The 16588-nt window shown below is 44.2% G+C and overlaps 1 protein-coding gene across 3 annotated transcripts in view; it reads right to left on the bottom strand.

Annotated features, from left to right (window-relative positions):
- Positions 1-11327, bottom strand: part of Rgs7 (regulator of G protein signaling 7) — a 368440-nt gene extending 357113 nt beyond the window's left edge. For 2 of the 3 annotated variants that reach the window (XM_013354256.2, XM_005368530.2), the window contains exons 1-2: positions 11121-11327; positions 9924-10047 (exon numbers count right to left, since the gene is read on the bottom strand). In XM_013354256.2, the coding sequence (XP_013209710.1) occupies positions 9924-10001 (78 nt within the window). In that variant the 5' untranslated portion in view covers positions 10002-10047; positions 11121-11327. The remainder of the gene's footprint in view (positions 1-9923; positions 10048-11120) is intronic. The other variant, XM_026789965.1, reaches the window with a different exon arrangement.
- Positions 11328-16588: the final 5261 nt, after the last annotated feature.

Genomic DNA, 16588 nt, shown 5'->3' with positions numbered 1-16588 from the left:
CTTCCATTTGTAAAAAAAAAAAAATCTAAGTACTTTTTATGTATTATAAAATTAATAGTTACATGCACTGAAGAATTCCCCTCATCTAAGCTCAACATGTGCATTCAATGAGTAAATCGAGCCATAATCTACGGTCTCTTTTTATTGATTTTATTGAGCTCTACACTTTTCTCTGCTCCCCTCTCTTACTCTCCCCTCCCCTTCAGTCCTCTCCCATGGTCCCCATGCTCCCAGTTTACTCAGGAGATCTTGTCTTTTTCTACTTCCCATGGAGATTGGATCCATGTATGTTTCTCTTAGGGTCCTCATTGTTGTCTAGGTTCTCTGGTTTTCTTTGCTTTTTTGTCTAAAAACCACTTATGAGTGAGTACATATGATAATTGTCTTTCTGGGTCTGGATTACCTCACTCAATATGATGTTTTCTAGATTCATCCATTTGCCTGCCAATTTCAAGATGTCATTTTTTTTTCCTGCCATCTTGACTGACCAGGAACTAGCCACACAGCTCATGATAGCCTCAAACTTATAGCCATGTTCCTCCCTCAGCTCCCTGAGTGCTGGGATTACAGGCATGAGCCACCATGCTCAAATTTTAACATGTACATCCATGTAATCCTGACAACACCGATTATTCTTATCTCCACTTTACAGATGAGCAAACCCACTCCAAGAGGAAAGCAATTTAATCCATAGCAAGTCTATTCGCGCTTCAGCAGTCTGCAAACACTGAAGCTAATTCTCTAGGTGCAAGAGCAATGGCTTCTATAATGTTGCTAATTTAAAGACACTCCTACCTCCTGAGCTATCAGGATTAGGATGGCTGGACCTGGGTGGGCAGGGGGGGAAGGCGGAACGGTTGGGTCTGAAAAGCAAAGTTTAGCTTTGTAAGGGAGAAGCCATACACTTGTGCCTCGTGCATCTCAATGAAGGGCTGGGGTTTTCAACATTCTCTTAATTCAGTTCATTTCTCTCTGCCCTGACAGTCAAGAGCTGTGCAATTTGGGTACTCTGCTAGGCACCCAGAATTGCAGACTGGAGACAGAGGTGTGTGTGTGTGTGTATGTATGTATGTATATATATATATATATATATATATATATATATATATATATATATAAACCAGATGACCAAAAAATAAGTAACTTTTCATCTGGCCAGTACTTCCATTTTCTTGCCATTCATTGGCCTATTGAGAATAGACTGAGATCTATGTTTCATTGCTGTAAAATAAGTCACCGGCGGCTCAGAAAACAGTTGCATTGTTCAAAAGTCTCACCACACACACACTCCGTATGTGGGGAGGCTGACTGCATGTCTGATGAGAACTGTGATTCCGATGTCTTCTCCCTCCACTGATTTATCTAGAGCCTGATTTCACATTGTATGTACTAATTCATGCACTTACACATCCGACATTCAGAGACACCTATTCTATCTCATCAATCAAGAGGCTGGCACACAGAGCAGAAACAGAGGTGTCTCCATCTTTACAGAGCTCTCAGCATTGCCACTAGTTTCTCAGTGACCTTGGGCATTCACAGTATATAGATATAGATATAGAGATAGAGATAGAGATAGAGATAGAGATAGAGATAGAGATAGAGATAGAGATAGAGATGTGTGTGTGTGTGTGTGTGTGTGTGTCCAGGTCTCTTATTAGGGAAATAGGCTGTGTGTTAGTTATGGCAATTGCAGCATCTAGGAGAGTAATGCAAGAAGATGGACAGTATGGCCCATGGGGACAGTCCAGCTATCCTGCTACACCTGTACCCCCCAAAGACACTAATAACCAAAACAGTTCCTTATTTCTCGGAATATTATTGTATGTAAATTCTCACAAATTATGTATGTAAATTATGTATGTAAATGACACGACATGTGGTAACTGCTAACTAGTAAAAAAAAAAAAAGTCCTAAATGTAAGTAAAGTTATGACAGCTGACAAAAGATATTGATTTCCTGAGGAGAGGAAGCTTCCAGAAAAGCTAGACGTGAGAAACATGGATAGGTACCTTTCTAATGATGGCAGGGGACGTCACTGGGTGGCAGAGCACTGGCCTGATGTAGATGATTGGGTTCCACCTCCCAGGGCTGCACATATGCACACATGCAATACATGTTCTCTACACACCTCTGGACTAGACAAACGCTTTCTGCTGAACCAGAGTGGCTGGCACTGAGAGCTTTGTGGGACTAACCAGGGTCATGTGGACACACATTGTTCTTTAGAACCTCCTAGCAATGACAAAAAATGGGAACTGGTGATCTACTAAATGGCCCCTGCCACAGGGACAGATTAGTCAACATCATGGTTCTTCTTTAAAGGCATTTATTCTTCTTGCACATGTTAGATAAAATGTAACACATCACTTTATTTCTTTCCTTCTCATGTGACACAGATTTTTCAAAGCTTTTCATTCTGTGTCTCCACGCTATCTTATCTAATCTAATAATCACCAGACACATGAACACTTAAATCTAAATTAATTTAAACTAAACATGATTTAACATGCATTCAGCCTTCAGTATTGCTGACCACAATGCAAAATGTCCAGATACCCAGTGTGGCAAGTTACCCCAAGACCTAACAGTATGTCTATGATGTCTCCTCAGCATGAGGGAAAGGTCTGTTATCCGCACTGCCACACAGTATCGTATCCTGGGTCCCTATCAGCCCAGAATCTTCACACAGGATCAGAATAGCACAAATCTACTGGTCAAATAGATAAAACTAACTCCCCGTCCAATTACTGCTGGGAACCCAAGAGCTAACAGTGAACAAAGCCAACACATTAACTCTGCATAGAGTGGTGAATAGGGACCCTTCCATAGTCCATGCTGGAGCAGCAGGAGGTGGGTCACTTGCTAGCACTGAGCTAAAAAGACATTACAGTTATCAGCTATGCATCACTCATACGTCGATAATTTAGAGCAGACTTAGGAAGACAGACACCCAACGTCGTTATGTGATTTAGAAAGATAATGTCACTTCAAAACTCCCCAATGCACAAAGTAAGCAAATAGATAAAGTCTGACCTCCTCATCACCTCTGAAATGCCGCAATCCTATGCTTTATTTGGTTTATAAAATGTCATGGAACTATGCAGATACACGCACAGTCACACATAAAGTTATACACACATATATGCACAGTTATGCATAAAGTTATACACACAAACATGCACAGTTATGCACACATATATAAAGTTAGACACAAAGATACATACAACTTAAGAAGAGTTTGCTAACAAGTATAAGGTGACCATCTAAACCCTCCGAGACCAGACACTGTGTCATGAAGATGATATCTTCAAAGCATCCTATAGAGCTTGCCTGTTTATACAATTGTAAGATACTATGAAAGCGAAGAAAATGTTCCCTCTTTTTCCTCTTCAGAAAAAAAAACAAAAACAAAAACAAAAAAAACCCACCAATTTAGTCTAACTGACCTGACACATACAAAAATGTTCAATAATTTTTGTCAAATAAATAGTGATATTACTACTAAAATCAATAAACATTTATTAAAGACATGATACACATGAGGTGCTACCCAAGACACTTCCCCTAGGCTGTCTCACTGAACAATCCCAGGAGGGAAACCTTTATTAATTTATTTATATTTTCTCACTGTATCAATAAGAAAACCGAAGTGAAAGGAGTTAGGATCCTAACTTCTTGGCACACAACTAAACCAGAGCCCAGCTGAGCTTTAAGGCTAAGACTTTCCAGTACCAGAGAACATATCCTAATTTGGCTAGCCATAAAAATAGAATAAGAATAAGATCTAATTGGGACTGGAGGGATGGCTCAGCAATTAAGGATATCGGCTACTCTTCTAGAGGTCCTGAGTTCAATTCTCAGGACCCATGTGGCAGTTCACAACAGTCAGTAACTGTAGTCCCAATGGGATCCAATTCCTTCTTCTGGTTTGCAGACATACATGCAAACAAAACACCCATTTAGATAACGTATATAAATAGACACATTGTTTCAAAAAGATCCCTGAATTTATTCATAAGAACATAGCTAATGGCTACCATTTTCCTAAACACTTTCCAAAAGACAGACGATCAGGTGGTCCTTCTACACAGGCCTCTCAGACAAGGTCCTTTCTAGCCAGAGCGGGAGGGCAGTTTCGGTGATGCTGGAGACAAGTCCATGTCTATCAGAGTTCTGCTATTCTCAGAATTTTGTTAATGGAGCTAGGCATAATGCAAAAGGAATCAAAATGAAAGCAAGTAGAATTCCCACGTTGCCTTGAGGAAACGGCATAAAGAAACCAGGTCTTCCATCCGCCCCCTTAGGAACTGGGTGAGCACCCACTTTGCCTTCTACAATTATTTTATAATTAGATTGATGCTGTGTGGGATAGACATCTTTGTGGCCCTGACATTCAGAAGCCTTGCCGGTGCTACAAAGTGAGGAGCCTCCATTTGCTTGTTGGCTGCAGGTCTGTTCTCAAGGAGAACTGAACACTATTAGGTCACTAAACTGTCTCGATGGGAGGTATTTCCGTTTTCTCCGCAGTGATCATATTCTGTCACCCACACCACCTAAAAATACCCAGCTTCCCATCACTCAGGGGAACCACAAAGCTATTAGAAGGCAATAAAATCCCTGGACAGTTCCCTTTGGTGGATCTGCATTTTCCTCTGATCAATTCAATTCAGAGACATTGGAGATGGAAAGTGAAGGAGGTAAAATCCAAGCCACAGATCCTCGGGTCAATCCCACAAACAGCCTGGGCCAGCAAAGAGCTCCACCAGGAAGCCCTTCCTGCTCTGAACTCAGTAATTATTAGCCAGAATTCATCACGAAAGTGTCACCGATAAAACGCTTCCACCTCCCCCAGAAGACGTGCTAAGGAGGACCCTGTCCTGTTTCATGGAACCTGCCGTGATTCGTGCCACTGGAGAGGGACAGAGAGGTCTGGCTGTCATTACTGTAGACAACATCTCCTGGTCCAGAAAGGCACTTTCCTGACATATCATTAGATAAGATGCACCACTGCAGAATGTTCCAGAAATGTGATGAAAATTCTTGTCTGCCTCCCATCTGTATCCTTACCTTCAAAATTGGAGGCTTAAAGGCCCTGGACCTTTGTATTTATTTACACACACCTTCCTTTTCTAACATACCTTTCGCTTGTGGTCACCCACAAATACTACCCCCTCTCCTGTCATGTACTAAACCCAGGCAGATCAAGAGAACTAACATTAAAACCCAGCAGATTGTTTTTAACAGTGGAAGTGGAGCTGGAGACAGCAGCAGCCTCTAAGGTGATGAGACTAACAAGCTTGTGATGATAAATGCACTGAGCTGAAGCAAATCACAGCAGCAACTCAAGGCTGAGAGACTGACCCTGTCTGTGGTCCAATAACTCTAGAAGAACTAGAACCCCTCCCTGTCTCAAAAGAGTGTCAACTGTCCCAAGAAAGAGGGACATCAGATGTAGCTTCCAAATACACTAAGGTGAAGCTAGCCAGCAGAGACAACCTTCCAAATGGCAGGCTGGTGGGTCACTGTGCCTTCAGGTAAGAAAGGCCAGCTGTCCCATAATGTTCATAAAGACTGGAATATTCCTACCCTTAAATACTAATCTGGTGCCACAGCCACAGTATTGTGTCATGTTGAGCACCTGTATACAGTAGGTACCCAGGCAAGGATGGGACCAGCTATCATCCCCAACAGATACTGTGAGTTATCAAAGACATGGCTTCCTCTCTTAGAACTAAGACAAACAGCATATTAGTGAGTTTTGTACTTTTCCCTTTGATTTTGTTTCACACAGAAAAGCAAAAAGACACAAGTGGAAGACAAACTATTACATAGAAGCTGAAGAGAGGAGGAGAGAGTAGGCAGGCCTGAAAGAGGAAAAAGGAGAGAGGCATGGTGAACTTGATAGGTTTGCTGTCTCCAAAGCCATGCACTGTCCAGTAAGACAACAAAGGAGGAAAAGACTTTCCTTTTCTTTTCTGACAGCTGGAGCATAAATGGTGACTGCAGTAATATCAGAAATTATTGGATATGTTGAGCATTCTTGCGTGTGAGGTGCCAGCATTACAACAAATCTGAATATTGGCCCCAAAGTGCCCTAGCATTTTGTTTTTCCAACGCAGGAGTGTCACTTGCAGGAAAGGAGTAATGCATGCTGGCTAGTGAGCAACACGCCGGCCAGACACCATGTTTGGACAGCGTCAACCTGCACTCTGGGATCCAGCTCGGCCATCTTTTGCAAACAGTACTGGTCACAGTAGCGGTTTCTCTCAGAGATGATCAAAACTGAAAACAGTGTTTACAAACCACTAGCCCAGAACAGAACTCAATTTCTGACATTGCCACCTCTACAAATGTTTGAAGAAACTCGTCAAGGAAATTGATTACTTACAGCTCCAATCTAGTTAGCACCCATCTGAGGAGAGCACAGACAGCTTCAGAAATAAAAGCGTTCAACCCTCATCATTTTGCAACTTTTAAAAATGTCCTCAAATATATCAGACAACATTATCACTCTAATTTAATTTCCTGGTTATGAAAAGGCAACATTATAAAGCCAAGAATTGATAAGGCAAATATTTCATCCATAACAACATTTAAAGTGGATCTCAAACATCAAATAAACTCTAGAGACCCTTTCTATTAAGCTAAAGTCTACTTGCAGACTGACTTTTCCATACCAACTGTGATCACTAGGTAGCATTGCCGTGCCCTAAAGCCTTTGGAACGGTAACATTTACACAGCCTGGCAATCACAGCTTGACGTGCTGAAGACTGTCTTCTGTCAAAACACTGTGAAGGGACCAAAGAGACAGCTCAGTGGGTAAAGTGCTTGCTACTCAAGCATGAGGACTTGAGTTCAATCCCCAGCACCCACAAAAAGAGACAGACATGTTGACAAGTTCATAATCCCAATGTTGGTAAGGTAGAGGAGGCTGGTGGTTCCCTGGGGTTCACCAGCTAGCCGGTCTGGCCTAATTGTCAAGTTCCAGGTCAGTGAAAGATTCTGTCTCAAAGAACAAAGTGGAAGGCTCCTGAAGAAAGACACCTGTGGTTGATCTCTGGTCACACACACACACACACACACACACACACACACACACACACACACACTAGATTTTTAGATGGGAAAAGATGACTGTACTTTTCATTATTTGTCAGAACTCCTATGATCGTATTAGAGAATCACAATGGAGAGAGACAGCAAACAAGAAATTCGCACAGGGCAGCATTCCTATGTGTTCTACACTGGTAACCATTTACAGTGCTGCAATCCTCCCCAGGGTGTTTCTAGGACGTCGTCTATAACCCGTGAAGACAGAGTGGAAACAACACACATCTGTCTCAAGTGTCTGAGCAGAGAGCATTATGATGGGGGCAGGCAGGAAGAGAGGGAAAATGCCACGAATCTGGCCACTTCAGATCACACGTTCAAGAATTGCACTTCAGCAGTGAAGGAGAAGTGGAAAATTGGCGTCAGGCAATAAAACAACAATTTCTCTCCCTCTACTGTCTCAGCCATTCTTGAGCAATGCCCTGTTAGGACGAAAGGTCTTGGCTGAACCTCTGGTTGACTTCTGTATTAATTAGCACTGTAACGAGAGCCTAGTTCTTCATGCAGGGGGAGCTGTTGAAACTTCCTAATACAGATTGGCCCTACACACCTCTTCAATTACTTTGCTAGTCATATAAAAACAAATGGCCTCCACGGAGAAGTTATCAAGTGGTAAGCCCACAGAAGATATGGTGCCAAGGTAAAACAGCAGAAAAGCCATGAAGTCCTGTTCTATGTGTGTATATACACATAGACCATTTTACACAATGACTAGCGAATGATAATGATTCCAAGTGTTTATGACATAGCTGGCATTGTTTAAAATTATTACTTATGTCACAACAAAACTTATACACACACACACACACACACACACACACACATGTTCAGACAATTCAGACAGACTTTAAATCCATGGCTAGACATCATGAGCAAGTAAGATTTACTGAACTTAGCTTTTTTTATCAATCACATTTCATTTGGCAATTTTTCCCGGAACATTAAGTGAAATAACGCTGTTTTTAAAGAATTAAAATGTTATGCAGAGGCAGACTCAGGAAGGTTGCTGCAAGTTCAAGGCCAGCCAGGGCTACATAGTGAGACCACGTCTCAAAGGGACAAAACAGTTAGATTCTCTCCATGAAATCTCCATGAAGCCTAAAAGCTTAAATTAAAAACTAATAGCAATCTGAGACTGTGAACTTATAAAGTCAATTCAAAATTAGTAATTTGAGACTTGAGAACAATAAATAATTAAATAATAATATCAAAGTCACCTGTCAGTTGTTTATAGGCAAACAGGAAAATAAGGCAGCTGTGTTACTTAACAAACATAGCTTACTCTCATTAATTTCCCCTCGAAAAAGTGCACTGCATATACTCCTAGAATAGATTTTCAAATTCTCACATCTTGCATGTTACAACATTCAAAGTCATTCCAAGTAAAAGAAAATATTGCCATTTACTTTCAAGCACCTAGATGCCACCAGCATATTCTTCTTCTCTAGACCAACTCTCTATTTAAAATCTTCTCACACCCAGTTACTGCACTCAGTGTAAGAATAGAATAGTAATGACTTAGGTTCAAATACGTAGGAATCTCAATGCGTCTATTTGGATAAAAATAGTGAAGTAGTCACCTAGTCTCTTGTTTTTTTTACCTCTTCATCATGTGGTGTCTCAGACACATCTCACTGCCTTTACAAGTATATAGAATAGCACTGTCCACAGACTACATAATGAGGAGCTGGCATTGTGTCTGGGCTCTATGTGTCTGCTCTTAGAGCAACACTGATATTCCCTCCAGCCTGTTCCTCACTGGGCCACAGAAGTAAACGTTGGAATTCTGCATGGGCTAAGGCAGCACACAGTCTTTCTTCTGCAAGCACAATCAATCCACAATCTCATTCTGGATTCAAAATCCTGCTAATCAAAACCCTTACAGACATTCTTGACTTCAGTGTGTGATTTCCAGTTGTCATTGTCAGCTAAAGAAACCTAAGCTGATACACACCCCAGGCAACACGCTTAAGAAAAATAATCCCAGTAAAAACTACAAGAGGAAAAATCAACTTACATAAAGAACACTGCATCCTTAATTTTAGTAAGTTTGCTGATTATTGCCATCTTGAAGTTACCTAAGCAACCACTCTAAAACCCAAGCGAAACCCAAATGTGTCTGTAGCTCGATGCCTAGAAGTTTGATGCTAAAAACATGGCAGAAATCTGTCAGATATGTTTGTGGAAGGGGGAATCTGGATTGCACGGATCTATCCCATGGACATACGACCCTAGAGTATAGGTGCTATAGATAAAAACACCAGAAACAATACAAAGTACAAAATTAGGTTAAGACCAACAGAACTAGAGTCATTTAGTTGTGAGTAAACTCATGAAAGCATATACATCCACGAATATAATCATTCTTGCCACACATCTGCAACGTGGTCTCACTTTATTTCCAAAGTATGGTACACTTGAGAAATTATTATAATCTAAATGTTTGGAAGGGGTACTAGGAAAAGCCTCTGGAAATTACAAGGGGTGCTATTAAATCAGGGGGAGCAAACAAAACTCATTGAATGGTCAAACGTGCAGTGATTGCTAAGGACAGGTGACGCTAACAACCAGCAAGGAATATGACAGGTCTCATCTACTTCTTGTCACTTGGAAACATCCAACCGTCTTCTAGTATAGTACATAATCATTGATGATCCGGGAATTCACAAAATTGACAAATACTCTGATTCAAACAAAGGACATGGAAAGGAAAAAAGGAAGGAAGGAAAGAAGGAAGGAAGGAAGGAAGGAAGGAGGAAAGAAGAAAGCTAAAGGTTCCCTTTTCTGAGGGAAGTGCAGAATTCTTACCTTTCTGTATACCAGCATGTTCGGTGATTCATCTGCCACCCCGTTGCTGGTCTGTCCATAATTATTCCCCTGAGCCATTTCACCCAGAACTTGGTCCCTCCTTTGCGAGGATGATCAGTCCGCCCTACAAAGGATCAGAGAGGCTCCAGTGAGATCCTGGTGGGAGTCCTCAAGAGAACAGACTCCCCTGACTCATCTTCATGTCCACAGTACCCAATCCACGGGGAGAATTCTCCCATCCCCGGGCTGACTGGAAGGACACGGGACATAGACTTTAAAAAAAAAAGAAAAAGAAAAAATAGGAGAAAGAAAAGGAAAGGAAAAGGAAGGCGTTTACAGCTGTAGCAGCCCCGGGGAATTTTAACGGACAGCCTTCCAGTGAGAAACAGTCATCTGGCTAAGGTTTCTGTGAGCTTCATTTTATGGACGCTCTTTTTGAAAGTGTTAAGTACTCACTTAAAACCCGTGGTTTGCACCTCTCTAGTACCAACAGCTCTCTGGGATGCTTGCAGCACCACTTGATGTGGTCCTCCCCAGAGGGCGGAAAGCCAACACCCACGGCAGCCCACTTTCTCCCAGTAGCCCAGTAGTTTCCCATGACAGGCATGTCAGAGGCCCCTTCCCCACAAGTGTTCTCCTGCACAGTCTCCTCTCCATTCCTCGGGTCCCCCACACAGCTTGGGCAGAGGCTTCTCCACTTTCACCTGCCTTCACAGCCAGCCCATGGCTCCTCTGCTGCTCCCACCTCACTCGGAGCACTAAGTCTGAACCTAATCCTTACTGATCTTTGGAAGAAAGCATCCGAATTAGGTTCAGGCAACCGGAGGCTGGTGAGAAGTCTAGCCTTGAGCAAATCACCTGGCACACCGCGGAGAGCAAGCTAACTGCACAAGCCTGGAGCGATCAGCCAGGAGCGCAGAAAAAGCTGAGTCCCAGCTCATCCTGCTTGGCCCTCGCTCTCAGCGGCAGCAAATGGCAGGCAGGCAGGCAGCCTTGCCCCGCACCAAGGCACCGGCGGAACCGGGCAGCAGTTTCAGCACCGTGGACCGCGGCGTGCGTAGCGCCCCAGCCCGGCCCGGCGCGCGGCTCCGGGGGATCGTGGCTCCCGCCGGAGTAGGATGAGAGCTGGGTGCGGGCCGAGGGGTCCCAGGGACTCCGGGTGGCTCCGCCTCCTCCCCTTCAGCCCCCTCCGTTTACCTCCTCGGCCAAGGTCACGGCCCCGCGGCTCCCCTCCGGGCGTGCTGCGGGCAGGCGCTGTCAGCTGGCGGCGAGCGGAGCAGCGAGGCAGGGCAGCCTCATCACACTCGCGCTGCTCAGGCCACCGCCACCCTCGCCGCGGTGCACAGGCGGCCCCGGCAGCCGCCGCTCGTTCCCGCTCCCCGGGCCGCTTCGCTCGCTCGCTCCCTCCTCCGCTTCTCCTCCCGGGGACTGGGACCAGTCGAGCGCGCGCGGGAGTCGAGACGCCCGGCCCGTGCGCGCGACTAGGAGGAGGGAGGAGGCGACGGTCACGTGGGACAGGGACGCCCGAAGGTGCCGGCTCGGACGGGCTCGGCTCCACCGCCGCCACACCCCTGGGTGTCCCCGGTCTCCCGACCCCGCAGCCCCTCGGAAGCACAGGCCCTGTGCCTGGCGCTGATCAGACCACGCTCCCGCGCCCCGCCCGCGCCGCTGTTAGGCCTGGAGAGCCAAACTGAGCTAAGCAAGAGGAAGGGCTTGGCGGAGGGTGGGTGGATGGCTGGGTGGGTGAATGGCTGGGTGGGTTGATAGAGAGATGAGGCCCCCTACCGCTGGCAGGTCCGCGTCGTGTGCCTGGCGACCCTTCTGGCAGAACTAGGGAAGCAAATGATTGATAATCTTTATGCTTAAGTAACAGCACAGAGAGATGCTGGAATAGCCCAGATTTGAAAGCAATGGCCAGGACCAAATTCAGCAGCCCCTCCTCTCCTGTTTGCCTGTGGCTTTCACTGCCTCCTCCTAAGTTGGAGAAACGCGAAGGAATTTGGAGGCCTTGACCTAAAGGGAACAGTCTCGCCACCTGTGACATTGGAAGACCATGGCTGAAGTCTAGCTGTTTTAACATACTCGGCTCAGAGGAACGTGGCTTCTGTTGGTCCTTGTACTCTTGCCGGGTTCACAGAATCACAAAGGGTCTGTGATTGCTGATACCTATGAACTCTTCAGGTCCTTGCACTGATTCCTCAAAGGTTAGAAAGACATGAAAGAGAAAAGTGTTCATCAGTTTTCTGGGACATTAGGAAGTTGTAGGAGCCTAAGAATCTCTCCACCAGTTCCCCAGGTCTTTCTTTTCACTGCTCAGCAAAATTCTCTTTGTTTCCAATCTTTTTGAATGGGTCCTTGGAATTTTTACTCGAACCCTGCTGCTCTCTCTCCAGTACCCCCCCCCACACACACACCCCTTTCCCTTTGCCCTGTCTACTGTCGGGATACTCACTTGGTTTAGATGGATAGATATGGAAAGAGGGACTGATGGATAGATGGATAGACAGGTGGATAGATATGGAAAGAGGGAAGGGCCTGAAGGAGTCTCTAAGGCTAGTTACAATTGCCAGGAAAGAACTAAGGAGGAAGATTCAGTCCATAGACAACTCATAATTTGTGTCACTATGTAAAAGACACCTTGAAATTATCAGGATTCCCCACTCTTCAGAATGAGACCCAGGCACACAGCCTAGATCTCCCCAAACCCATCCGTATCTTAGATTTTAACATTCACCTCCATAATTTTCTCATGTAATGGAGACTTGTGTGGTATAAATAAGAAAAACAAACATGGGTATTGCTGGGCCTTTTTTTTCTGTTTTAAAACCCTAAGTATAGCATAATCTCAACTGTCATCATTCAAATTCATTTTACTATTTTCTCTATGAACCATACATGTTGTAATATTTTTGTTTTAAAAAAATTAATTTTTGAATGTGGCAATATTACATGCCAGGTGGGACCTCTGATCAGCAGGCAAAAGGCCTGCTTGTAGCCTTATCATGCTCTGCCCCCAAGACATTTAAGAGCTTTTTTCTTTCTGTTTAACTTTAACAGTTTCACAATGGGAAAGAAATCTAATCGTATTACTATTTTTGAAATATGAGAAATAGTGTCTATTTTTGTAAATAATACCGAGTTTAGGCATCCTAAGTTACCACTTTCTGATGTAGTAATGAATTTTCATTCTGGAAGTAGTTACTTATTTACTGTGAGTGAAAGTTTCCTTTTTTCTTCTACAAAGAATTTAAACAAGCACAGTAGGTATCCTTTGTCCTTAAGAAGTCTCCAGTCAAGTTGGGGAGATATAAAGACCTCCTTTTCTCATGCCTTGCATCCAGTCCAGTCAGCAGGTCCCAGAGAGAGCATCCAAAGGGACAGTGTCAAGTGCAAATGCTATGTGATTTCCATACTTAACATCTCCCAAAGGACTCTAAGCTGCTCAAGATGAAAGATGTCCTCAAGACACCAACAATGGGGAGTATTATATGAATATGCCCCTGCCAGTTCTAAAGTTGGTGTGCTAACCTGGTGCCCTAGTTGGCTTTCTGTTGCTGTGATAAAATGGTGATCAAAACCAACGTGGGAAAGGAAAAGGAACTTGAGTCTTTCAGGTTACAATACATCATCATGGGAAGTCAAGACAGGAACTCAAGGCAGGAACCTGGAGGCAAGAGAAGCAGGGACCATGGAGGACCAACTGGCTTAATGGTTTGCTTCTGCTGAGTTGCTCAGCTACATCTCTTATATTGCCCAGGGCTCTTATTCTAGGGATGACTCCACCAACAGTAGGCTAGACCCTCCTACAAAAACCGCCCCACAAACATGGCCACAGGCCAAACTGATCTAGGCAATTCCTCAGTTCAGATGAATCTAACTTGTGTCAGTTAAGGAAACTAACCAGCATACTTGGCTACTCAGCTCCAGGCACAGTGTCTTTGTGTTCTTTTATCGTTATAAGTATGCGAGTGCCTCAGGGCATTTGCACTGGCTCCCCCCCCCCCATCCTATCCAGAATGTTCGGCCTTCAGGTGTTGGTGTCACTCTTCCGCTCTTATCTCAAGAGATACCTTCTCAACAAGGACAATTATGTTCTCAATGAAGACAATTATGCTCTCAAGTCCTACATAAAATAACCCATGCTCCCTGTAGTCTTTTACACTCTTGCACTAACTGAGTGTCTGTTCCTTGTAACAGGACTGCAGCTTGCTTATAGATTACACTTGTCTTTCTCCTTAGGTTCCATGACGGCACAGACATTTTCTCTCCTGTTCACTGCCCCATCCTCCAGACATGGAGGATCTGTCTGACAAGGGTAGAAAAAACTTGAATTGCTTATGAAGCCGATGATGAGATGAGGCGTCAGCATGGTTCACTGTGAACCTCTGGTCAGGCTGGAAGAACAAACTGTCGACGATACTGAACTGAGCTGAGTAGCACCAAGACCCATCATAGACAGGAATGACCTCCCCTTTGAACCTGCTTCCTCTCTATCATCATGGCAAAGGACAGCTCCCCCCCACCCAATCACACACCCGCTTCACAGAGGAATGCTCTTAGCATGAATTAAATGGTAACATGGAGACAGCATTTTGATTTTCGAGAAGAAAACTCATTATTTATATGAGGCTCTTGCAATGTAAAAACGTTGAAGCGACGGGGCAAGCAGAGAGAGGAGATCTGTGTAAAGGAAATACCATTCATAGTAGCCCATTGATATTTTACAGGATAATTGATTTAAAAGTGATATAAGGAAGTGTGGCTTTAGATCTCTAAGAAATAGCTTCTCTGCAATCAGCTTGCTATTATTTATAGCACAATAAACTCATTGTTGAATTATTCTCCACTCTGGAAATCCCTTTGGCCACTTTGCGGCCATTTCCCTGGTAATTATCCACACCAGCATCAGACAAATGAGAAAGGAAAACTAGGGTTTCTCTATACTGTGGGCTGTTGTCTCACTTTCCTGCTGAGGGGTTTGAGTTCTGATTTAAAGTAATTCCAAAATTATCCACTTTTCTAGTGTTGGCCACTTTCTGTTAGTGTGCAGTAATTGAGCACACGTTTCCAATGAGACTCTGAATGATGTCCAGAAGAGAATCCAGAAAGTGTAGAGATTTAATGGCACAGTATTAGTAAGGCTTCCAAGGGCCATGCCTTTGACTCCTTTGCTTAAAATCTAAGGAACAGCGAGGAAACAGGTTGATCGGCTTTGTCTTCAGTTTCTTCATCTATAAAATCAACTCATGTTCTGGTCCTCGTTTTGTCCTCCTGAAAAAAAAAAATATCTTTAATCCGAGGCGTGTTCATCAGTCTTGTATGACTCTGGCAAATGTCTAAGTACATCAGTCTGTAAAGAGAAAAGACTCGTGTGCGCTTCCGATTTTGAAGGTTCAAGTCTGTAATCAGTTGGCATTTTGGCTTTTAGGTCTGTGGTAGGAGTGTGTAGCCAGCAGAGCCACTGATGTCTTAGGAGTGGAAAACTTTGAAGAGGGGAAGCCCGGGCTCCTTTTGAGGTCACACCCTCATTGATTAAAGGCTTGTCATTGTGCCCTTCCTCTCATGGTTCCACCACCCCACAACAGCTCCATGCTAATGACCATACTGTTAACACAAAGGCTTTCAAGAGACACAAGCAATATGCATGGCAAATCAAGCTCGGAAAGATAGTCTACGTTGATATCCATATCAAGAGAAACAGTGAGCTAGAAATCTACAATCATTTCTTCTGGGAAGATGCTAGGGGCTTCTATGTCTATAATCATCAAGAAAACCATATACGACAGAGAGTGTGTTGCACTCAGAATATGAAAACTGAGAGGTATTAACTGCACAGTGGGAGAGGAAAGGTAGAGTCCATGAAGGATTGCAGAGCGTGCCCGCAGCAGGCCACCTGGGACTCTCATCAAGTGACAGCCGAGCTCAGCAACGGCTTGACAGGCAGCTGACTCCTGGAGATGGGGAAGCACCAAGCGCCCAGCTCCTGTGTGGCTTCCCAATTCTCAGCAAAGAAAAGCAAGCATGAAACTTTGAAGGAAATCATAATTACAATGGCATGGGGTTGAGCAGGAAGAGGCTAGGTCTCAGAAGCAAATGAAGAAACTGGGCTTCCACGGCTTGCTTCCTTTCTCAGAACTGTACATCTGGGAGAGTTGGGCTGAAACATAATTCCAGCACCTTTAAATGTCAAACCTGGTGCTTCCCACACTATGCAACTTCACCTCGGAGAGGTAACTGAGTTCCTAGGAGACAGAAGAAATAGTAAAGGACACTCGGTGGGGTTGGGCTCTGGAGTCAGGGCAGGCCAAGCCATTGGGATAGACAGGACTTGGCAATGCAATTCTTGGGGACTCTGAAAAGCATGTTTTAAGCACCATCACTCTTACATAGCCTTAGAGGCTGCATTGTTGATGGCCTGGTCCCTGACTTCGTGTTGTTGGGAAGTGATGCTGTCCCCGGTGTGTATTACAGTAGTATCATAAAGCTGGCTGATACATTGAGGAAAGGGGTAATGAAATGCAGCCAGTGTTCCTGAAATACTGCAGGCTGCTGCACTGTTTGTAAGGCTTTGCGTTCAGTTTGATGAATAAATGGCTCACTGGACTCAAAACAAATACTGGCAAAAGAAAGAAAGAAAGAAAGAAAGAAAGAAAGAAAGAAAGAAA

Source organism: Microtus ochrogaster, unplaced genomic scaffold (genome assembly GCF_000317375.1).
Source record: "Microtus ochrogaster isolate Prairie Vole_2 unplaced genomic scaffold, MicOch1.0 UNK35, whole genome shotgun sequence".
Classification (NCBI taxonomy): domain Eukaryota; kingdom Metazoa; phylum Chordata; class Mammalia; order Rodentia; family Cricetidae; genus Microtus; species Microtus ochrogaster.
The sequence above is the reverse complement of the archived record's forward strand: the minus strand, read 5'-3'. Positions and strand labels throughout refer to the sequence as shown.